Source organism: Lepisma saccharinum, chromosome 9, assembly GCF_977018435.1.
Source record: "Lepisma saccharinum chromosome 9, izLepSacc3.1, whole genome shotgun sequence".
In the NCBI taxonomy this organism is placed as follows: domain Eukaryota; kingdom Metazoa; phylum Arthropoda; class Insecta; order Zygentoma; family Lepismatidae; genus Lepisma; species Lepisma saccharinum.
The window spans coordinates 379,793-396,732 of NC_139237.1; the positions used below are offsets into that span (position 1 = coordinate 379,793).

Consider the following 16,940-nt stretch of genomic DNA (forward strand, 5'->3'; position numbering starts at 1 on the left):
TGCTTGGGGAGTGCATTAGTGTCCCAGGCGAGGTCTGCGCCTTTCGGCGTGGTTGCCGGTTGACTCAGGTCGGGCACCACTCACCCCCGCGAGCTCCTTTGGGGGCGGGGTTTTTCCTTTCTTTCTTTTTTTTTTTTTTTTTTTTTTCAAAAATTTGTGTTTTCACGTTGTATCGATAGCAAGAGATCATCATGTCTGGACGCGGAAAGGGAGGAAAAGTGAAGGGAAAGAGCAAGTCTCGCTCCAGCCGAGCCGGACTTCAGTTCCCCGTCGGCAGAATCCACCGACTTTTGCGAAAGGGCAATTATGCCGAACGTGTCGGTGCCGGTGCACCGGTTTACCTGGCCGCCGTCATGGAATATTTGGCCGCCGAAGTCTTGGAGTTGGCCGGCAATGCTGCTCGCGATAACAAGAAGACCAGGATCATCCCCCGTCACTTGCAGTTGGCCATCAGAAACGACGAGGAGTTGAACAAGCTCCTTTCTGGGGTCACGATCGCCCAGGGTGGCGTGCTGCCCAACATCCAGGCGGTCCTTCTTCCCAAGAAAACCGAGAAGAAAGCTTAAGCTGACACCCTACCCCCTCAGCTTCTAGCAAATCGGCCCTTGTAAGGGCCACCAATTACCTTAGGAAAGGGTCATTGTCTACTCTATTTTTTTAAGTTTTCAAGTTTGAAGTCTGTAGTCTAATCAGGACTTGTAACTTGGCATGCAAATCCTGTGTTGATTCAATGTTGTTTGCCTATTTCCGATAATGTCAGAGAATAGTGGCTTACCTGTGCGTATACATCTTGTAAATTTTGATAGCATAGAGATTATGACGTGTGTTTTGTTTTCGGTGGAGTCAAGCTGCACTGAAAATAATAATAATAAAAAAATATATATATGTTCGCCTGAGTTATATTAATTGATGTTATAATTTGACAGAAGCAATCTGAATTTCACATAAATTCCTTTTGCTTTGCTAAACGACGAACGAAGAAGCAACGAGGGGTGGATAGTCATCTAGCGAATGCTGAGAGTCCTCGCGTGAATATTTTTTGTTGAATTCTCAATTATTTCAATCATTCTTATGTCATTATCAACTCCAGACGAGAGAAATCGTTCGAATCGAGGCTGGGATCAGGGGGTAAGGTTCGGGGAAAGTTGAAAGCTGACATTTCCTTCCTCAAAGAAAAGATTTGTGGCCCTTAGAAGGGCCGATTTTTCAAGATGGAGGACAGGCAAATTAGAGCCCTTAACCTCCGAAACCGTACAAGGTTCTGCCTTGACGTTTGAGTGCGTACACGACGTCCATGGCGGTTACGGTTTTCCTCTTGGCGTGCTCCGTGTAGGTGACGGCATCGCGGATAACGTTCTCCAAGAACACCTTGAGGACGCCGCGTGTCTCTTCGTAGATGAGACCGGAGATTCGCTTCACACCTCCTCGCCGGGCAAGACGGCGGATGGCGGGCTTGGTGATACCCTGGATGTTGTCTCGGAGAACTTTACGGTGGCGCTTGGCACCTCCTTTGCCGAGTCCCTTTCCTCCTTTACCTCTGCCTGTCATTTCTGCAGTGCACGTACGTGGATTCGAAAGATGAGAATGAAGCCTTCCCGGCGAGCCGGCTCAGTTTTGTACGCCTTCGACAGAGGGGGGCAGAATGGCGGGAGCCAATGGGAAATCCGCTTTTCGGTTTGATTTCACGAATCAGGAGCATGCACGGCACCTTTCAGGGCAAAGCATATAAAGGCATGATTTTTGGTTGGCGCGATTGTTTGAAACGGAAACGCTTAGGACAAGCACGCGACAATGGCCCGGACTAAGCAAACTGCACGAAAATCCACCGGAGGCAAGGCCCCAAGGAAGCAGCTCGCCACAAAGGCAGCTAGGAAGAGCGCTCCCGCCACCGGAGGAGTGAAGAAGCCCCATAGGTACAGGCCAGGTACCGTGGCTCTTCGAGAAATCCGTCGCTACCAGAAGAGCACCGAGTTGCTCATCAGGAAGCTTCCTTTCCAGCGTCTCGTCCGCGAGATCGCTCAAGATTTCAAGACCGACTTGCGCTTCCAGAGTTCCGCAGTCATGGCTCTCCAGGAGGCCAGCGAGGCTTACCTCGTCGGTCTCTTCGAAGATACCAACTTGTGTGCCATCCACGCTAAGCGTGTCACTATCATGCCAAAGGACATCCAGCTCGCCCGCCGCATTCGTGGAGAGCGTGCTTAAGCGCATCCCGCTGCCCTTGGCAAACAATCGGTCCTTTTGAGGACCACAAATCCTACTTGGAAAGTACGTTTTGGTCGTATCTCTCTTTATTTTTATTATTATTGTCAATCCCTATCCTCGCGTTTATCCAAAAGTTATTTAAAATAATAACGCCGAAGCAATTGGGCGATATTTCATGAATATTCAGTTTTAATAATATATGGGTCAAAAGCTCTCGCTAAATCTTTAAATCTAATATCAGTTAGCGGTTTCTTGCTCGCAGTTCATTTCATAGAATCGATGGAAACGAAGTCAAACAAATTATGACTACATAATGTGACAAGTGTATTGCTTTCATGGTTTACATTTTTTTAAAAAAAAAATGCATGGATGGAAGGGAAAGGATGACACCGTGTCCGATGAAAAGAAAGGTTATAAGATTGAGTGATCGTGCAAATTCGCTCCTTCCAGGAGAATTTTGATGGTCCTCAGAAGGACCTTTTTATGGGGAACACTTGCGTGCTCAACCATTTTACTTCTTTTTTGGTGCAGCCTTCTTTGCTGCCTTGGGCTTGGCAGCCTTCTTTGGCTTTGGCGCCTTTGGTTTCTTGGGCGTCTTTGCCTTTTTCACTTTCGATGGAGACTTCTTTGGCTTTGCAACAGGTGCCTTCTTCTTTTCGCCGGTCTTCTTTGGTCGCTTGGCCGGGGCAGCTTTCTTTGCCGGTTTCTTCTCCTTGGGAGCCGAGCGTTTGGTCTTGGAAACAGCCCCGCTTTCCGGTTTCTCCTTCAGCGACGAAGCGCTGAGCTTGAAAGATCCGGAGGCACCCTTTCCTTTGGTTTGCACCAAAGAACCTGATGCCACGGCGCTCCTCAGGTACTTCTTGATGAAGGGCGCGAGCTTCTCGGCGTCGACCTTGTAGTTCTGGGTGATGTACTTCTTGATGGCCTGCAGGGAAGAGCCTCCGCGCTCCTTCAAGTTCTTGATAGCGTTGTTCACCATCTCGGATGTCCTGGGATGGGAAGGAGCCGTTCTCGGCTTTTTCGCCTTCGAGGACTTCTTGGGCGAAGCCGCCGTCGGGGCTGAGGGAGCTGATGCCGTATCTGCCATATCTACGCTCTTTTCGGAACGAAAATGAATCCCCGCGCTTGGTTTCGACCCCCTTTTCTCTCGGAGCGCGGACCGGAGCGAGAGCAGCTCTCAGGCGGGCCGAAGCAAACTGAAGTTTGTAGTTGCCACAACGGTAAGTGTGTTTCCTCCTCTTTCCAAGATTAATTTTTTCAGTGCTGAGCTAGAGAGCACCAGCATCCCTCGTTGTTGGGTACGTTCCGGAAACTTTGAAGTAGCCGTGAAGTGCCGCAGTCCGTCCCCACGACTTCCACGTTCCTCGCTTCCTTCGTGTCAAACTCACCGTAGGTGTACGCGCGACCTCCATATGCCCGTGATTTCCTTAGTTTTCTCTGAGAAAAGGTAGAAGGTGCGTCGGTTGCACGGAGGAGATGGAAGTTCAATCCTTCCCCTATTCTCTTGCTGAGAATCAGGTGCCTTGAGCATACGACAGGCCTCTCAAGCCAATCTCCGAAGTAGCGTGTGTCGCACACGCCTGTGTTTGAACGAAGCTGGCCTACTTCCAATGTATAGCCTTTAATTTCGTTTATAGGCGAAAATCTATCGCATGAGGACTGTGGTTCGATTCGAAAGCAGCCATTTGCACCGAAAGTTAGCGCGGCCCTTCCTGCTCTCCGCCGATAAATAATAATAATGTAATAGTTTGTGTCGAGGTGCCCGTTGCCTACTTTGGTTTGTGGGAATAGCGCGTATTCGAGAACTCGATGAAGTTGTCCGAAGATAGCACAAAAATAGGAAATAGCTAGGCTGGAGAGACTATATATATATATATATATATATATATATATATATATATATATATAACTACGCACTGGTAATGATCAGGCTGGAAAGTTCATACGAACTAACCGAGCCCAATCACTTTTTCGTTGTTAGGTCCTGGGTATATAGTGTGGAATCAAAAAGGTTGGTCATGAGATTCACTTTTATTCACTGCACTAAATTTTCTTCCCTATCTTGTAGCTTTTATGTTCACACATCTCTCGAAGGGTGTTAAAGCACATTTCTCACTATGACTACAATGAAATGTATAATTATTTGTTATGTTTCTTCTACACGTTCTTGGCAGTGCCCACGAGACGAGACATTTCCCCGAAAACGAGAAGTTGGACTATATGTACCTTACCGAAAGCAGTATCTTTCGCCAACGGCCATACCACGCTGAATATACCGGTTCTCGTCCGATCACCGAAGTCAAGCAGCGTCGGGCCTGGTCAGTACTTGGATGGGTGACCGCCTGGGAACACCAGGTGCTGTTGGCATCCTTTTTCTTTTTCAAGGTTCATAGTGGCCTTTTATTTGTGAATCGAAGCCGATCAATCACCCACAGTTTTTGCACAATCGCTTTTTTTTTTTTTTTTTTATGTACATGTCATCAAATAATAATAATAATAATATAAGTGAAGAATGTATATTAGTATATATGAATATCGGGGAAGGCGACGTTCTTCTGTTTTTTGTGGCGTGCGGGGTTGCAGGGTGCGTTCTTATTACCGGCGGCCGCCATAATCCCGGCGGGGAGCGCTGGCCTGCCCGGCGGATCCGCCGCGTCGCTCCCCGAAGAGGCCGGCGTTGGTAGTTTTCGGCGAGGATACGTGCCGGCGGTTGCAGGGAGTGTGTTTTTTGGGCGTTTTTATTTTTTTGCAAAATGCCATCGCCGTGGAAGGAGGCGTTCGCTAAAGGGATAGTCCCGGCCCGGCAACCCTGATCCGTTGGCAATTTCGCCCGAAACGCACCGGGGGGGGGGGGGGTGCACACGCAGAATAAAGAATTGGAAATGTCGCATACTCGTTGGCGAGGACACGTAAACCGAGGTTCTGTTTCAACCGATGCATGTCAAATCTCGCGTCTTTTCCCTTCGGAAAGGGAATGCTCGATCAGTGCAGTGATGTGAAAGTGTCCCCGCTAGTGGACAATTTAGCAGAAGGCAAGTGGGGAAGGTCCTGGTCGGAACGGTTACTTTTGGCAGCAAACGGTTACGAAACTGTTACTTTTGTCAGTAAACTGTTACAAAACGGTTACTTTTGGCAGTAAACTGTTACAAAACGGTTACTTTTGGCAGTAAACGGTTACAAAACGGTTACTTTTGGCAGTAAACGGTTAGTTTTAGCAGGGAACGGTTACAAAACCGTTACTTTTGGCAGCAGACGGTTACGAAATCGTTACTTTTGGCAGCAGACCGTTACATAACCGTTACTTTTTGCAGGAAACGAATTAACGATAAAATGACCATTCGGTATTTCTCGACTGGTCGGGAGTCGGGAAGTCATTTCCCGAAGTCGGGATCGGGACAGGATCCCCCCCCGGTCCCGACTTTTCGGGATCCCGCACACCCCTAATATTAATGCATAGGATGGAATGAACATTTTTTTTTTGCCATGCCAACGTAACCTAACCTCCCAGAGGATCTGGGTTCAGACGAACGCGAGACAAATTCCTGGAAAAAGGACCTTGCCTAAGACAACTTTGGTTCCTCTTCAAAAATTCGCGTACACTTTCGTTGTGTAGTCAGCATGTAATGATACCGAATGGAGGCATGTAGGCGTTCGAACCACACCCCTAACTGAACAAAAAAATGCTAATCTTCCGGGATCGTAAGTTGAAGTTCCACCCCCCCCCCCCCCCGATGCCGCCGCCCTCCGGAAACAACGTTCAGATCAATTCTTGGAGTAACCGATTTCTAATGCAACGGTTCCCGCCAAATGTCACAGTTCGTTGAGCGTACCAGTTCTCACCCTTTCATAGAAGTTAAGTGAGCCCTTTTAGTGCAAATTATGAATGTGACTGCCAAACTCTTCCTTTTTCCCTGCTCGTGGAGAAAACTTAAAGTAATTTTGAAAGTAAAATGAAGGAAAACACGAAAAATGAAATAAAATCACGACCTAACAAAACCTAACCTAATGTAACCCAACCGAGTATATGCAGATATTAATCTGTGTGTACCTTTCACTGCCATACTCTAGTAACAAACGTACAATTGTAAAATAGAAACGTGAAAGTTATTTTTGTTAAATATACAAGTTTATTTTATGTGTTCATCCAAAATAATAATGCGCCGAATCAATTGTTCCAAGTCTTAGGTTATTTTTTTGCAGAGGCATTTTGTCCAAATGTAACTCTAAAAGTCCTATTCAGCAAAAGAAACTAAAAAATTTGGAAATTTAGCCTATTTTTGTAAATTACGTGCTGGTTGACATTAACATTCATTCGTACCTTAAAAGCATTTTTTTTATATACGTAAGGTCAAAAATCTTTTCGCTTGCAGGCTGAGATATCGTTAGGTTATGTAAGTGTACGTTTCGGAGGGGTGGTAGACAAGTTCGTCCAATTCCAAGATTCAATTTTTGGCCCTAAAAAGGGCCTTTTTCGGCAAGGTAACTATTTCCTTGAGTTTACTTTGAGCTGGTGTACTTAGTCACGGCCTTGGTGCCTTCACTGACGGCGTGCTTGGCCAGTTCACCGGGGAGGAGCAGCCGGACGGCCGTCTGGATCTCCCTGCTGGTGATGGTCGATCGCTTGTTGTAATGAGCGAGCCTGGAAGCTTCGGCGGCAATGCGCTCGAAGATGTCGTTGACGAAGCTGTTCATGATGCTCATCGCCTTGCTGGAGATGCCGGTGTCAGGGTGAACTTGCTTCAACACCTTGTAGATGTAAATTGCGTAGCTCTCCTTCCTCCTCCGCTTCTTCTTTTTGTCTCCCTTGGAGATGTTCTTCTGGGCCTTTCCGGCCTTTTTGGCGGCTTTTCCACTTGTCTTTGGCGGCATGTTGCAGACAGACTCGATGTGCGCCCAAACCGTCGATTCTTTTTAAGAAAGGACGGTTGATATCAGACGGACCAATGGCGCTTCGAGACGTGTCTCCCGGACGCTCTCATTCGCGGCGATTCAACACTACTTAACAAAACCACCAAACTGGCTGGCAAAAATTTGTGTTTTCACGTTGTATCGATAGCAAGAGATCATCATGTCTGGACGCGGAAAGGGAGGAAAAGTGAAGGGAAAGAGCAAGTCTCGCTCCAGCCGAGCCGGACTTCAGTTCCCCGTCGGCAGAATCCACCGACTTTTGCGAAAGGGCAATTATGCCGAACGTGTCGGTGCCGGTGCACCGGTTTACCTGGCCGCCGTCATGGAATATTTGGCCGCCGAAGTCTTGGAGTTGGCCGGCAATGCTGCTCGCGATAACAAGAAGACCAGGATCATCCCCCGTCACTTGCAGTTGGCCATCAGAAACGACGAGGAGTTGAACAAGCTCCTTTCTGGGGTCACGATCGCCCAGGGTGGCGTGCTGCCCAACATCCAGGCGGTCCTTCTTCCCAAGAAAACCGAGAAGAAAGCTTAAGCTGACACCCTACCCCCTCAGCTTCTAGCAAATCGGCCCTTGTAAGGGCCACCAATTACCTTAGGAAAGGGTCATTGTCTACTCTATTTTTTTAAGTTTTCAAGTTTGAAGTCTGTAGTCTAATCAGGACTTGTAACTTGGCATGCAAATCCTGTGTTGATTCAATGTTGTTTGCCTATTTCCGATAATGTCAGAGAATAGTGGCTTACCTGTGCGTATACATCTTGTAAATTTTGATAGCATAGAGATTATGACGTGTGTTTTGTTTTCGGTGGAGTCAAGCTGCACTGAAAATAATAATAATAAAAAAATATATATATGTTCGCCTGAGTTATATTAATTGATGTTATAATTTGACAGAAGCAATCTGAATTTCACATAAATTCCTTTTGCTTTGCTAAACGACGAACGAAGAAGCAACGAGGGGTGGATAGTCATCTAGCGAATGCTGAGAGTCCTCGCGTGAATATTTTTTGTTGAATTCTCAATTATTTCAATCATTCTTATGTCATTATCAACTCCAGACGAGAGAAATCGTTCGAATCGAGGCTGGGATCAGGGGGTAAGGTTCGGGGAAAGTTGAAAGCTGACATTTCCTTCCTCAAAGAAAAGATTTGTGGCCCTTAGAAGGGCCGATTTTTCAAGATGGAGGACAGGCAAATTAGAGCCCTTAACCTCCGAAACCGTACAAGGTTCTGCCTTGACGTTTGAGTGCGTACACGACGTCCATGGCGGTTACGGTTTTCCTCTTGGCGTGCTCCGTGTAGGTGACGGCATCGCGGATAACGTTCTCCAAGAACACCTTGAGGACGCCGCGTGTCTCTTCGTAGATGAGACCGGAGATTCGCTTCACACCTCCTCGCCGGGCAAGACGGCGGATGGCGGGCTTGGTGATACCCTGGATGTTGTCTCGGAGAACTTTACGGTGGCGCTTGGCACCTCCTTTGCCGAGTCCCTTTCCTCCTTTACCTCTGCCTGTCATTTCTGCAGTGCACGTACGTGGATTCGAAAGATGAGAATGAAGCCTTCCCGGCGAGCCGGCTCAGTTTTGTACGCCTTCGACAGAGGGGGGCAGAATGGCGGGAGCCAATGGGAAATCCGCTTTTCGGTTTGATTTCACGAATCAGGAGCATGCACGGCACCTTTCAGGGCAAAGCATATAAAGGCATGATTTTTGGTTGGCGCGATTGTTTGAAACGGAAACGCTTAGGACAAGCACGCGACAATGGCCCGGACTAAGCAAACTGCACGAAAATCCACCGGAGGCAAGGCCCCAAGGAAGCAGCTCGCCACAAAGGCAGCTAGGAAGAGCGCTCCCGCCACCGGAGGAGTGAAGAAGCCCCATAGGTACAGGCCAGGTACCGTGGCTCTTCGAGAAATCCGTCGCTACCAGAAGAGCACCGAGTTGCTCATCAGGAAGCTTCCTTTCCAGCGTCTCGTCCGCGAGATCGCTCAAGATTTCAAGACCGACTTGCGCTTCCAGAGTTCCGCAGTCATGGCTCTCCAGGAGGCCAGCGAGGCTTACCTCGTCGGTCTCTTCGAAGATACCAACTTGTGTGCCATCCACGCTAAGCGTGTCACTATCATGCCAAAGGACATCCAGCTCGCCCGCCGCATTCGTGGAGAGCGTGCTTAAGCGCATCCCGCTGCCCTTGGCAAACAATCGGTCCTTTTGAGGACCACAAATCCTACTTGGAAAGTACGTTTTGGTCGTATCTCTCTTTATTTTTATTATTATTGTCAATCCCTATCCTCGCGTTTATCCAAAAGTTATTTAAAATAATAACGCCGAAGCAATTGGGCGATATTTCATGAATATTCAGTTTTAATAATATATGGGTCAAAAGCTCTCGCTAAATCTTTAAATCTAATATCAGTTAGCGGTTTCTTGCTCGCAGTTCATTTCATAGAATCGATGGAAACGAAGTCAAACAAATTATGACTACATAATGTGACAAGTGTATTGCTTTCATGGTTTACATTTTTTTAAAAAAAAAATGCATGGATGGAAGGGAAAGGATGACACCGTGTCCGATGAAAAGAAAGGTTATAAGATTGAGTGATCGTGCAAATTCGCTCCTTCCAGGAGAATTTTGATGGTCCTCAGAAGGACCTTTTTATGGGGAACACTTGCGTGCTCAACCATTTTACTTCTTTTTTGGTGCAGCCTTCTTTGCTGCCTTGGGCTTGGCAGCCTTCTTTGGCTTTGGCGCCTTTGGTTTCTTGGGCGTCTTTGCCTTTTTCACTTTCGATGGAGACTTCTTTGGCTTTGCAACAGGTGCCTTCTTCTTTTCGCCGGTCTTCTTTGGTCGCTTGGCCGGGGCAGCTTTCTTTGCCGGTTTCTTCTCCTTGGGAGCCGAGCGTTTGGTCTTGGAAACAGCCCCGCTTTCCGGTTTCTCCTTCAGCGACGAAGCGCTGAGCTTGAAAGATCCGGAGGCACCCTTTCCTTTGGTTTGCACCAAAGAACCTGATGCCACGGCGCTCCTCAGGTACTTCTTGATGAAGGGCGCGAGCTTCTCGGCGTCGACCTTGTAGTTCTGGGTGATGTACTTCTTGATGGCCTGCAGGGAAGAGCCTCCGCGCTCCTTCAAGTTCTTGATAGCGTTGTTCACCATCTCGGATGTCCTGGGATGGGAAGGAGCCGTTCTCGGCTTTTTCGCCTTCGAGGACTTCTTGGGCGAAGCCGCCGTCGGGGCTGAGGGAGCTGATGCCGTATCTGCCATATCTACGCTCTTTTCGGAACGAAAATGAATCCCCGCGCTTGGTTTCGACCCCCTTTTCTCTCGGAGCGCGGACCGGAGCGAGAGCAGCTCTCAGGCGGGCCGAAGCAAACTGAAGTTTGTAGTTGCCACAACGGTAAGTGTGTTTCCTCCTCTTTCCAAGATTAATTTTTTCAGTGCTGAGCTAGAGAGCACCAGCATCCCTCGTTGTTGGGTACGTTCCGGAAACTTTGAAGTAGCCGTGAAGTGCCGCAGTCCGTCCCCACGACTTCCACGTTCCTCGCTTCCTTCGTGTCAAACTCACCGTAGGTGTACGCGCGACCTCCATATGCCCGTGATTTCCTTAGTTTTCTCTGAGAAAAGGTAGAAGGTGCGTCGGTTGCACGGAGGAGATGGAAGTTCAATCCTTCCCCTATTCTCTTGCTGAGAATCAGGTGCCTTGAGCATACGACAGGCCTCTCAAGCCAATCTCCGAAGTAGCGTGTGTCGCACACGCCTGTGTTTGAACGAAGCTGGCCTACTTCCAATGTATAGCCTTTAATTTCGTTTATAGGCGAAAATCTATCGCATGAGGACTGTGGTTCGATTCGAAAGCAGCCATTTGCACCGAAAGTTAGCGCGGCCCTTCCTGCTCTCCGCCGATAAATAATAATAATGTAATAGTTTGTGTCGAGGTGCCCGTTGCCTACTTTGGTTTGTGGGAATAGCGCGTATTCGAGAACTCGATGAAGTTGTCCGAAGATAGCACAAAAATAGGAAATAGCTAGGCTGGAGAGACTATATATATATATATATATATATATATATATATATATATATATATAACTACGCACTGGTAATGATCAGGCTGGAAAGTTCATACGAACTAACCGAGCCCAATCACTTTTTCGTTGTTAGGTCCTGGGTATATAGTGTGGAATCAAAAAGGTTGGTCATGAGATTCACTTTTATTCACTGCACTAAATTTTCTTCCCTATCTTGTAGCTTTTATGTTCACACATCTCTCGAAGGGTGTTAAAGCACATTTCTCACTATGACTACAATGAAATGTATAATTATTTGTTATGTTTCTTCTACACGTTCTTGGCAGTGCCCACGAGACGAGACATTTCCCCGAAAACGAGAAGTTGGACTATATGTACCTTACCGAAAGCAGTATCTTTCGCCAACGGCCATACCACGCTGAATATACCGGTTCTCGTCCGATCACCGAAGTCAAGCAGCGTCGGGCCTGGTCAGTACTTGGATGGGTGACCGCCTGGGAACACCAGGTGCTGTTGGCATCCTTTTTCTTTTTCAAGGTTCATAGTGGCCTTTTATTTGTGAATCGAAGCCGATCAATCACCCACAGTTTTTGCACAATCGCTTTTTTTTTTTTTTTTTTATGTACATGTCATCAAATAATAATAATAATAATATAAGTGAAGAATGTATATTAGTATATATGAATATCGGGGAAGGCGACGTTCTTCTGTTTTTTGTGGCGTGCGGGGTTGCAGGGTGCGTTCTTATTACCGGCGGCCGCCATAATCCCGGCGGGGAGCGCTGGCCTGCCCGGCGGATCCGCCGCGTCGCTCCCCGAAGAGGCCGGCGTTGGTAGTTTTCGGCGAGGATACGTGCCGGCGGTTGCAGGGAGTGTGTTTTTTGGGCGTTTTTATTTTTTTGCAAAATGCCATCGCCGTGGAAGGAGGCGTTCGCTAAAGGGATAGTCCCGGCCCGGCAACCCTGATCCGTTGGCAATTTCGCCCGAAACGCACCGGGGGGGGGGGGGGTGCACACGCAGAATAAAGAATTGGAAATGTCGCATACTCGTTGGCGAGGACACGTAAACCGAGGTTCTGTTTCAACCGATGCATGTCAAATCTCGCGTCTTTTCCCTTCGGAAAGGGAATGCTCGATCAGTGCAGTGATGTGAAAGTGTCCCCGCTAGTGGACAATTTAGCAGAAGGCAAGTGGGGAAGGTCCTGGTCGGAACGGTTACTTTTGGCAGCAAACGGTTACGAAACTGTTACTTTTGTCAGTAAACTGTTACAAAACGGTTACTTTTGGCAGTAAACTGTTACAAAACGGTTACTTTTGGCAGTAAACGGTTACAAAACGGTTACTTTTGGCAGTAAACGGTTAGTTTTAGCAGGGAACGGTTACAAAACCGTTACTTTTGGCAGCAGACGGTTACGAAATCGTTACTTTTGGCAGCAGACCGTTACATAACCGTTACTTTTTGCAGGAAACGAATTAACGATAAAATGACCATTCGGTATTTCTCGACTGGTCGGGAGTCGGGAAGTCATTTCCCGAAGTCGGGATCGGGACAGGATCCCCCCCCGGTCCCGACTTTTCGGGATCCCGCACACCCCTAATATTAATGCATAGGATGGAATGAACATTTTTTTTTTGCCATGCCAACGTAACCTAACCTCCCAGAGGATCTGGGTTCAGACGAACGCGAGACAAATTCCTGGAAAAAGGACCTTGCCTAAGACAACTTTGGTTCCTCTTCAAAAATTCGCGTACACTTTCGTTGTGTAGTCAGCATGTAATGATACCGAATGGAGGCATGTAGGCGTTCGAACCACACCCCTAACTGAACAAAAAAATGCTAATCTTCCGGGATCGTAAGTTGAAGTTCCACCCCCCCCCCCCCCCGATGCCGCCGCCCTCCGGAAACAACGTTCAGATCAATTCTTGGAGTAACCGATTTCTAATGCAACGGTTCCCGCCAAATGTCACAGTTCGTTGAGCGTACCAGTTCTCACCCTTTCATAGAAGTTAAGTGAGCCCTTTTAGTGCAAATTATGAATGTGACTGCCAAACTCTTCCTTTTTCCCTGCTCGTGGAGAAAACTTAAAGTAATTTTGAAAGTAAAATGAAGGAAAACACGAAAAATGAAATAAAATCACGACCTAACAAAACCTAACCTAATGTAACCCAACCGAGTATATGCAGATATTAATCTGTGTGTACCTTTCACTGCCATACTCTAGTAACAAACGTACAATTGTAAAATAGAAACGTGAAAGTTATTTTTGTTAAATATACAAGTTTATTTTATGTGTTCATCCAAAATAATAATGCGCCGAATCAATTGTTCCAAGTCTTAGGTTATTTTTTTGCAGAGGCATTTTGTCCAAATGTAACTCTAAAAGTCCTATTCAGCAAAAGAAACTAAAAAATTTGGAAATTTAGCCTATTTTTGTAAATTACGTGCTGGTTGACATTAACATTCATTCGTACCTTAAAAGCATTTTTTTTATATACGTAAGGTCAAAAATCTTTTCGCTTGCAGGCTGAGATATCGTTAGGTTATGTAAGTGTACGTTTCGGAGGGGTGGTAGACAAGTTCGTCCAATTCCAAGATTCAATTTTTGGCCCTAAAAAGGGCCTTTTTCGGCAAGGTAACTATTTCCTTGAGTTTACTTTGAGCTGGTGTACTTAGTCACGGCCTTGGTGCCTTCACTGACGGCGTGCTTGGCCAGTTCACCGGGGAGGAGCAGCCGGACGGCCGTCTGGATCTCCCTGCTGGTGATGGTCGATCGCTTGTTGTAATGAGCGAGCCTGGAAGCTTCGGCGGCAATGCGCTCGAAGATGTCGTTGACGAAGCTGTTCATGATGCTCATCGCCTTGCTGGAGATGCCGGTGTCAGGGTGAACTTGCTTCAACACCTTGTAGATGTAAATTGCGTAGCTCTCCTTCCTCCTCCGCTTCTTCTTTTTGTCTCCCTTGGAGATGTTCTTCTGGGCCTTTCCGGCCTTTTTGGCGGCTTTTCCACTTGTCTTTGGCGGCATGTTGCAGACAGACTCGATGTGCTCTGGTCTGGTCTGGTCTTTCTTGGCGTTTGGAATAATCATGGAGTGTCGGGTCTGGCCCATGACTCCTATATGTGTTATGTTTTAGGAGTATGTTTGTTGTCGGTGTTTTTCTCCTATGCTTGTGTGGCTGACGGAGTTATTTTTTTTTTTTTTTTTTTTTTTTTTTTTTTTTTTTTTTTTTTCTGAGTTTACAGAAGTTACTGTCTAGGCATGGCGTGTACCTGTCTCGTGGCTGGGCGTCTGCCGATGTTCTGGACTGTTGGGTTTTCGTGGTTAAGTGTGTTTTGCCAGAACTTGTGCACTAGGTATCTGATGTGGTTATCCAGGGTTGTCATCTCCAGGTCTTCGTGGAGTTGAGTGATTCGTGTTGATCTTTCGTGTCCTGATATCATCCTACATGCCCTGTTTTGAATCACTTGTAGTAGGTACTGGTGGGATTTTGCGGCGTGTGCCCACGCCGGTGCTGCATACGTCAGTGCTGGTCGGATCATCGTGTTGTAGATTCTCACCCTTGTCTCTATGGTTAGGGCGCTGCTCTTGAAGATGGGGTAGAGGGCGAGTGCTCTGTTGAGTCCTTTTTTGCTTGAGTCTTGGAGGTGCTGTCGGAAGGTTAGTCCTGCGTCTAGTTTTACTCCCAGGTATTTGGTAGTAGTCTTCTTCGGGATGTCATTTCCGTGTAGTTGTAGCTGGTGTGGTGCTCTTGGTCGTCTCCTGGTGAACATGATAGCTTCACTTTTGGTTGCATTGACTTGCATTCGCCATTTTGTCGTCCAGTCCTCTAGTTTGCGTATCTGTTCTTGCATGGTTGGGTATAGCCATCTGATGTTCTTGCTGCTGGTGTAGTAGGCGACATCGTCTGCATACGTAGCTTGGTGGCATTGTTGCATTTGTGGCATGTCTGATGTGTAGATTGTGAACAGGAGTGGGGAGAGGGTCGATCCCTGTGGCACTCCTGCCCTGCTGGTCTTTGTTGACGATCTGCTTCCGGCGAAGGTGACGTAGAAACGTCTGTCTTGGAGGAATGATGATATTAATGCGGTGATCCATTGGGGGTATCCTTTTTGGGTGAGTTTGTAGATTAGTCCCTGTGTCCATATCTTGTCAAACGCCTTCTCGATGTCCAGGAACACTGCCAGGGTGTGTTCCTTGTTGTTGTATCCTGTGGTGATATGATCTATGAGTCGCACTAGCTGTGTGGTAGTCGAGTGGCCTGATCTGAATCCGTACTGGTGGTCTGGTATTATGTTGAGGGCTGCCGTGACGTTCCTGAGTCTTTGTAGTAGTACACGTTCGAAGAGCTTGCTGATGTGGTTTAGTAGGCTTATCGGTCGATAGTTCTGTGGGAAGAGCTTGTCTTTTCCTGGTTTAGGGATCATGATGACTTTAGCTGTCTTCCAGCTTATGGGTATGTGTCCGGTGAGCAGGATGGCGTTGAATAACTTCGTTGTTTGCACCAGCGTCTTCCTGGGGAGGTGTTTAAGTTGTTGGGTGCTGATCTTGTCCGGGCCAGGAGCTTTCCTTGCTGGCAGTTGGCGGATGATTCGGGCAACTTCTGCAGGTGAGGTGAGTATGGGATTCTCCTCTCCCTGTCTGTCTCTCTCCTCCTCTAGGGCTTCCTCCACTAGTGTGATGGTGTCTTCGTCGTATGGCTCGGCTGGGGTGTTGAACTGTTCCTCTAGATGATCAGCGAATATTTCGGCTTGTTCCTCAGGTTGGAAGGCCAGTCCTCTCGGTCCGTGTAGCAGTGGCGTGGTTCCTGTGGCTCTGTTGGTGAGTGAGCGAGTGATTTTCCAGAACTGCTGGTCCAGCTTCTGGTGTTCAGCCAGCAGGTCGTCCCATTTTTGCTGTTGGTGGTGCCACATTCGTTTCTTTAGCTTCCCTGCTAGCACGTTCCAGATGGTTTTGTATTGACGATTCTGCGTGCGCTGCCACTTCTTCCTTGCCCATCGTTTGAAGCTGATTATTAGTATTTCCACTGGGTCGAGGTCTTCGGTGGCTTCGGTCTTGGTTGTTGTGCTGCTGATGAGTGCTGCTGTGTTGATGTTTTCAATGATTGTTTGTGCGATTTGTTCAATCTCTTCAGGTGTTCTGATTTTGCAGTGTAGATCTGTGACTTCTGCGAGGTGGTCCATGAACTTCTGCCAGTCTATTGTGGTGGTTTGAGGTGGTCTTGGTTTTTGTTTTCGGTGAAGGTGAGTGAGTTGGAAGAGGACTGGTAAGTGGTCCGAGTCGAGGGCGTTCAGTGTTTCTGGCGTGTTTGGGATGGGTACGTTTCCTGTTATTATGACATCTAATACATCCGGGCGTCCTCCGCTTGCTGGGTAAAATGTTGGTTCTGGTGGGGCGTATACTTGGAGTCCTTGGGAGTTTGTTATGTCGCGCAGTTTCCTTCCGTTTGGATTTGTCATGCGGGAGTTCCAGTCCGGGTGCTTGCAGTTCAGGTCGCCTGCTACTATTGTTCTTTGGTCCATGTTCCTGAGGGCGATTATGTCGGCTTGGTCCAGAATTTGGTCAGGTGGTTTGTAGCCAGCTACCAGCGTTGTGGTTTTCCCTGTACTGTGTAGCTGGATTGCAGTACCTTCTATTGACTGGAGTTGAGGTAGCTGTACTGGCTGTGCTGGCAACGAGGTCCTGATGATTATGGCAGTCCCACCTTTCGGCCTGTTGAGTCTGTCTGTCCTGTATATGGTGAAGTTTCGAATGGACCATCTATGGATTGGCTTCAGATGTGTTTCTGAGACTAGAGCCACGTCAATGGAGTTGGTT

At 47.5% G+C, this 16,940-nt stretch overlaps 8 protein-coding genes and 2 non-coding genes across 10 annotated transcripts; 6 read left to right on the plus strand and 4 right to left on the minus strand.

Moving 5' to 3' along the window:
• The first annotated feature begins 191 nt into the window (after positions 1-191).
• On the plus strand, positions 192-566 carry LOC145992956 (histone H2A). Its single transcript, XM_083129347.1, has one exon. The coding sequence runs from the start codon at positions 192-194 to the stop codon at positions 564-566; it is 375 nt and encodes a 124-aa protein (XP_082985473.1).
• Positions 567-1,236: 670 nt separating this feature from the next.
• Positions 1,237-1,557, minus strand: LOC145992957 (histone H4-like; the record flags this gene model as incomplete). Its single annotated transcript, XM_083129348.1, has 1 exon — positions 1,237-1,557. A coding segment is annotated over one exon (321 nt), but the record flags the coding sequence as incomplete, so codon positions are not given.
• A 234-nt stretch (positions 1,558-1,791) lies between these two features.
• On the plus strand, positions 1,792-2,202 carry LOC145992958 (histone H3). The gene has a single exon (XM_083129349.1). The coding sequence runs from the start codon at positions 1,792-1,794 to the stop codon at positions 2,200-2,202; it is 411 nt and encodes a 136-aa protein (XP_082985475.1).
• Positions 2,203-4,450: 2,248 nt separating this feature from the next.
• LOC145993062 (5S ribosomal RNA) lies at positions 4,451-4,569 on the plus strand. Its single transcript, XR_014442274.1, has one exon. It is a non-coding gene; the product is annotated as a 5S ribosomal RNA (ribosomal RNA).
• A 2,130-nt stretch (positions 4,570-6,699) lies between these two features.
• On the minus strand, positions 6,700-7,071 carry LOC145992959 (histone H2B). The gene has a single exon (XM_083129350.1). It carries the CDS (start codon positions 7,069-7,071, stop codon positions 6,700-6,702), a length of 372 nt encoding a protein of 123 aa, XP_082985476.1.
• A 199-nt stretch (positions 7,072-7,270) lies between these two features.
• LOC145992960 (histone H2A) lies at positions 7,271-7,645 on the plus strand. The gene has a single exon (XM_083129351.1). The coding sequence runs from the start codon at positions 7,271-7,273 to the stop codon at positions 7,643-7,645; it is 375 nt and encodes a 124-aa protein (XP_082985477.1).
• Positions 7,646-8,315: 670 nt separating this feature from the next.
• LOC145992961 (histone H4-like) lies at positions 8,316-8,636 on the minus strand (the record flags this gene model as incomplete). Its single annotated transcript, XM_083129352.1, has 1 exon — positions 8,316-8,636. A coding segment is annotated over one exon (321 nt), but the record flags the coding sequence as incomplete, so codon positions are not given.
• A 234-nt stretch (positions 8,637-8,870) lies between these two features.
• LOC145992962 (histone H3) lies at positions 8,871-9,281 on the plus strand. Its single transcript, XM_083129353.1, has one exon. It carries the CDS (start codon positions 8,871-8,873, stop codon positions 9,279-9,281), a length of 411 nt encoding a protein of 136 aa, XP_082985479.1.
• A 2,248-nt stretch (positions 9,282-11,529) lies between these two features.
• On the plus strand, positions 11,530-11,648 carry LOC145993063 (5S ribosomal RNA). Its single transcript, XR_014442275.1, has one exon. It is a non-coding gene; the product is annotated as a 5S ribosomal RNA (ribosomal RNA).
• Positions 11,649-13,778: 2,130 nt separating this feature from the next.
• Positions 13,779-14,234, minus strand: LOC145992964 (histone H2B-like). Its single transcript, XM_083129354.1, has one exon. The coding sequence runs from the start codon at positions 14,232-14,234 to the stop codon at positions 13,779-13,781; it is 456 nt and encodes a 151-aa protein (XP_082985480.1).
• Positions 14,235-16,940: the final 2,706 nt, after the last annotated feature.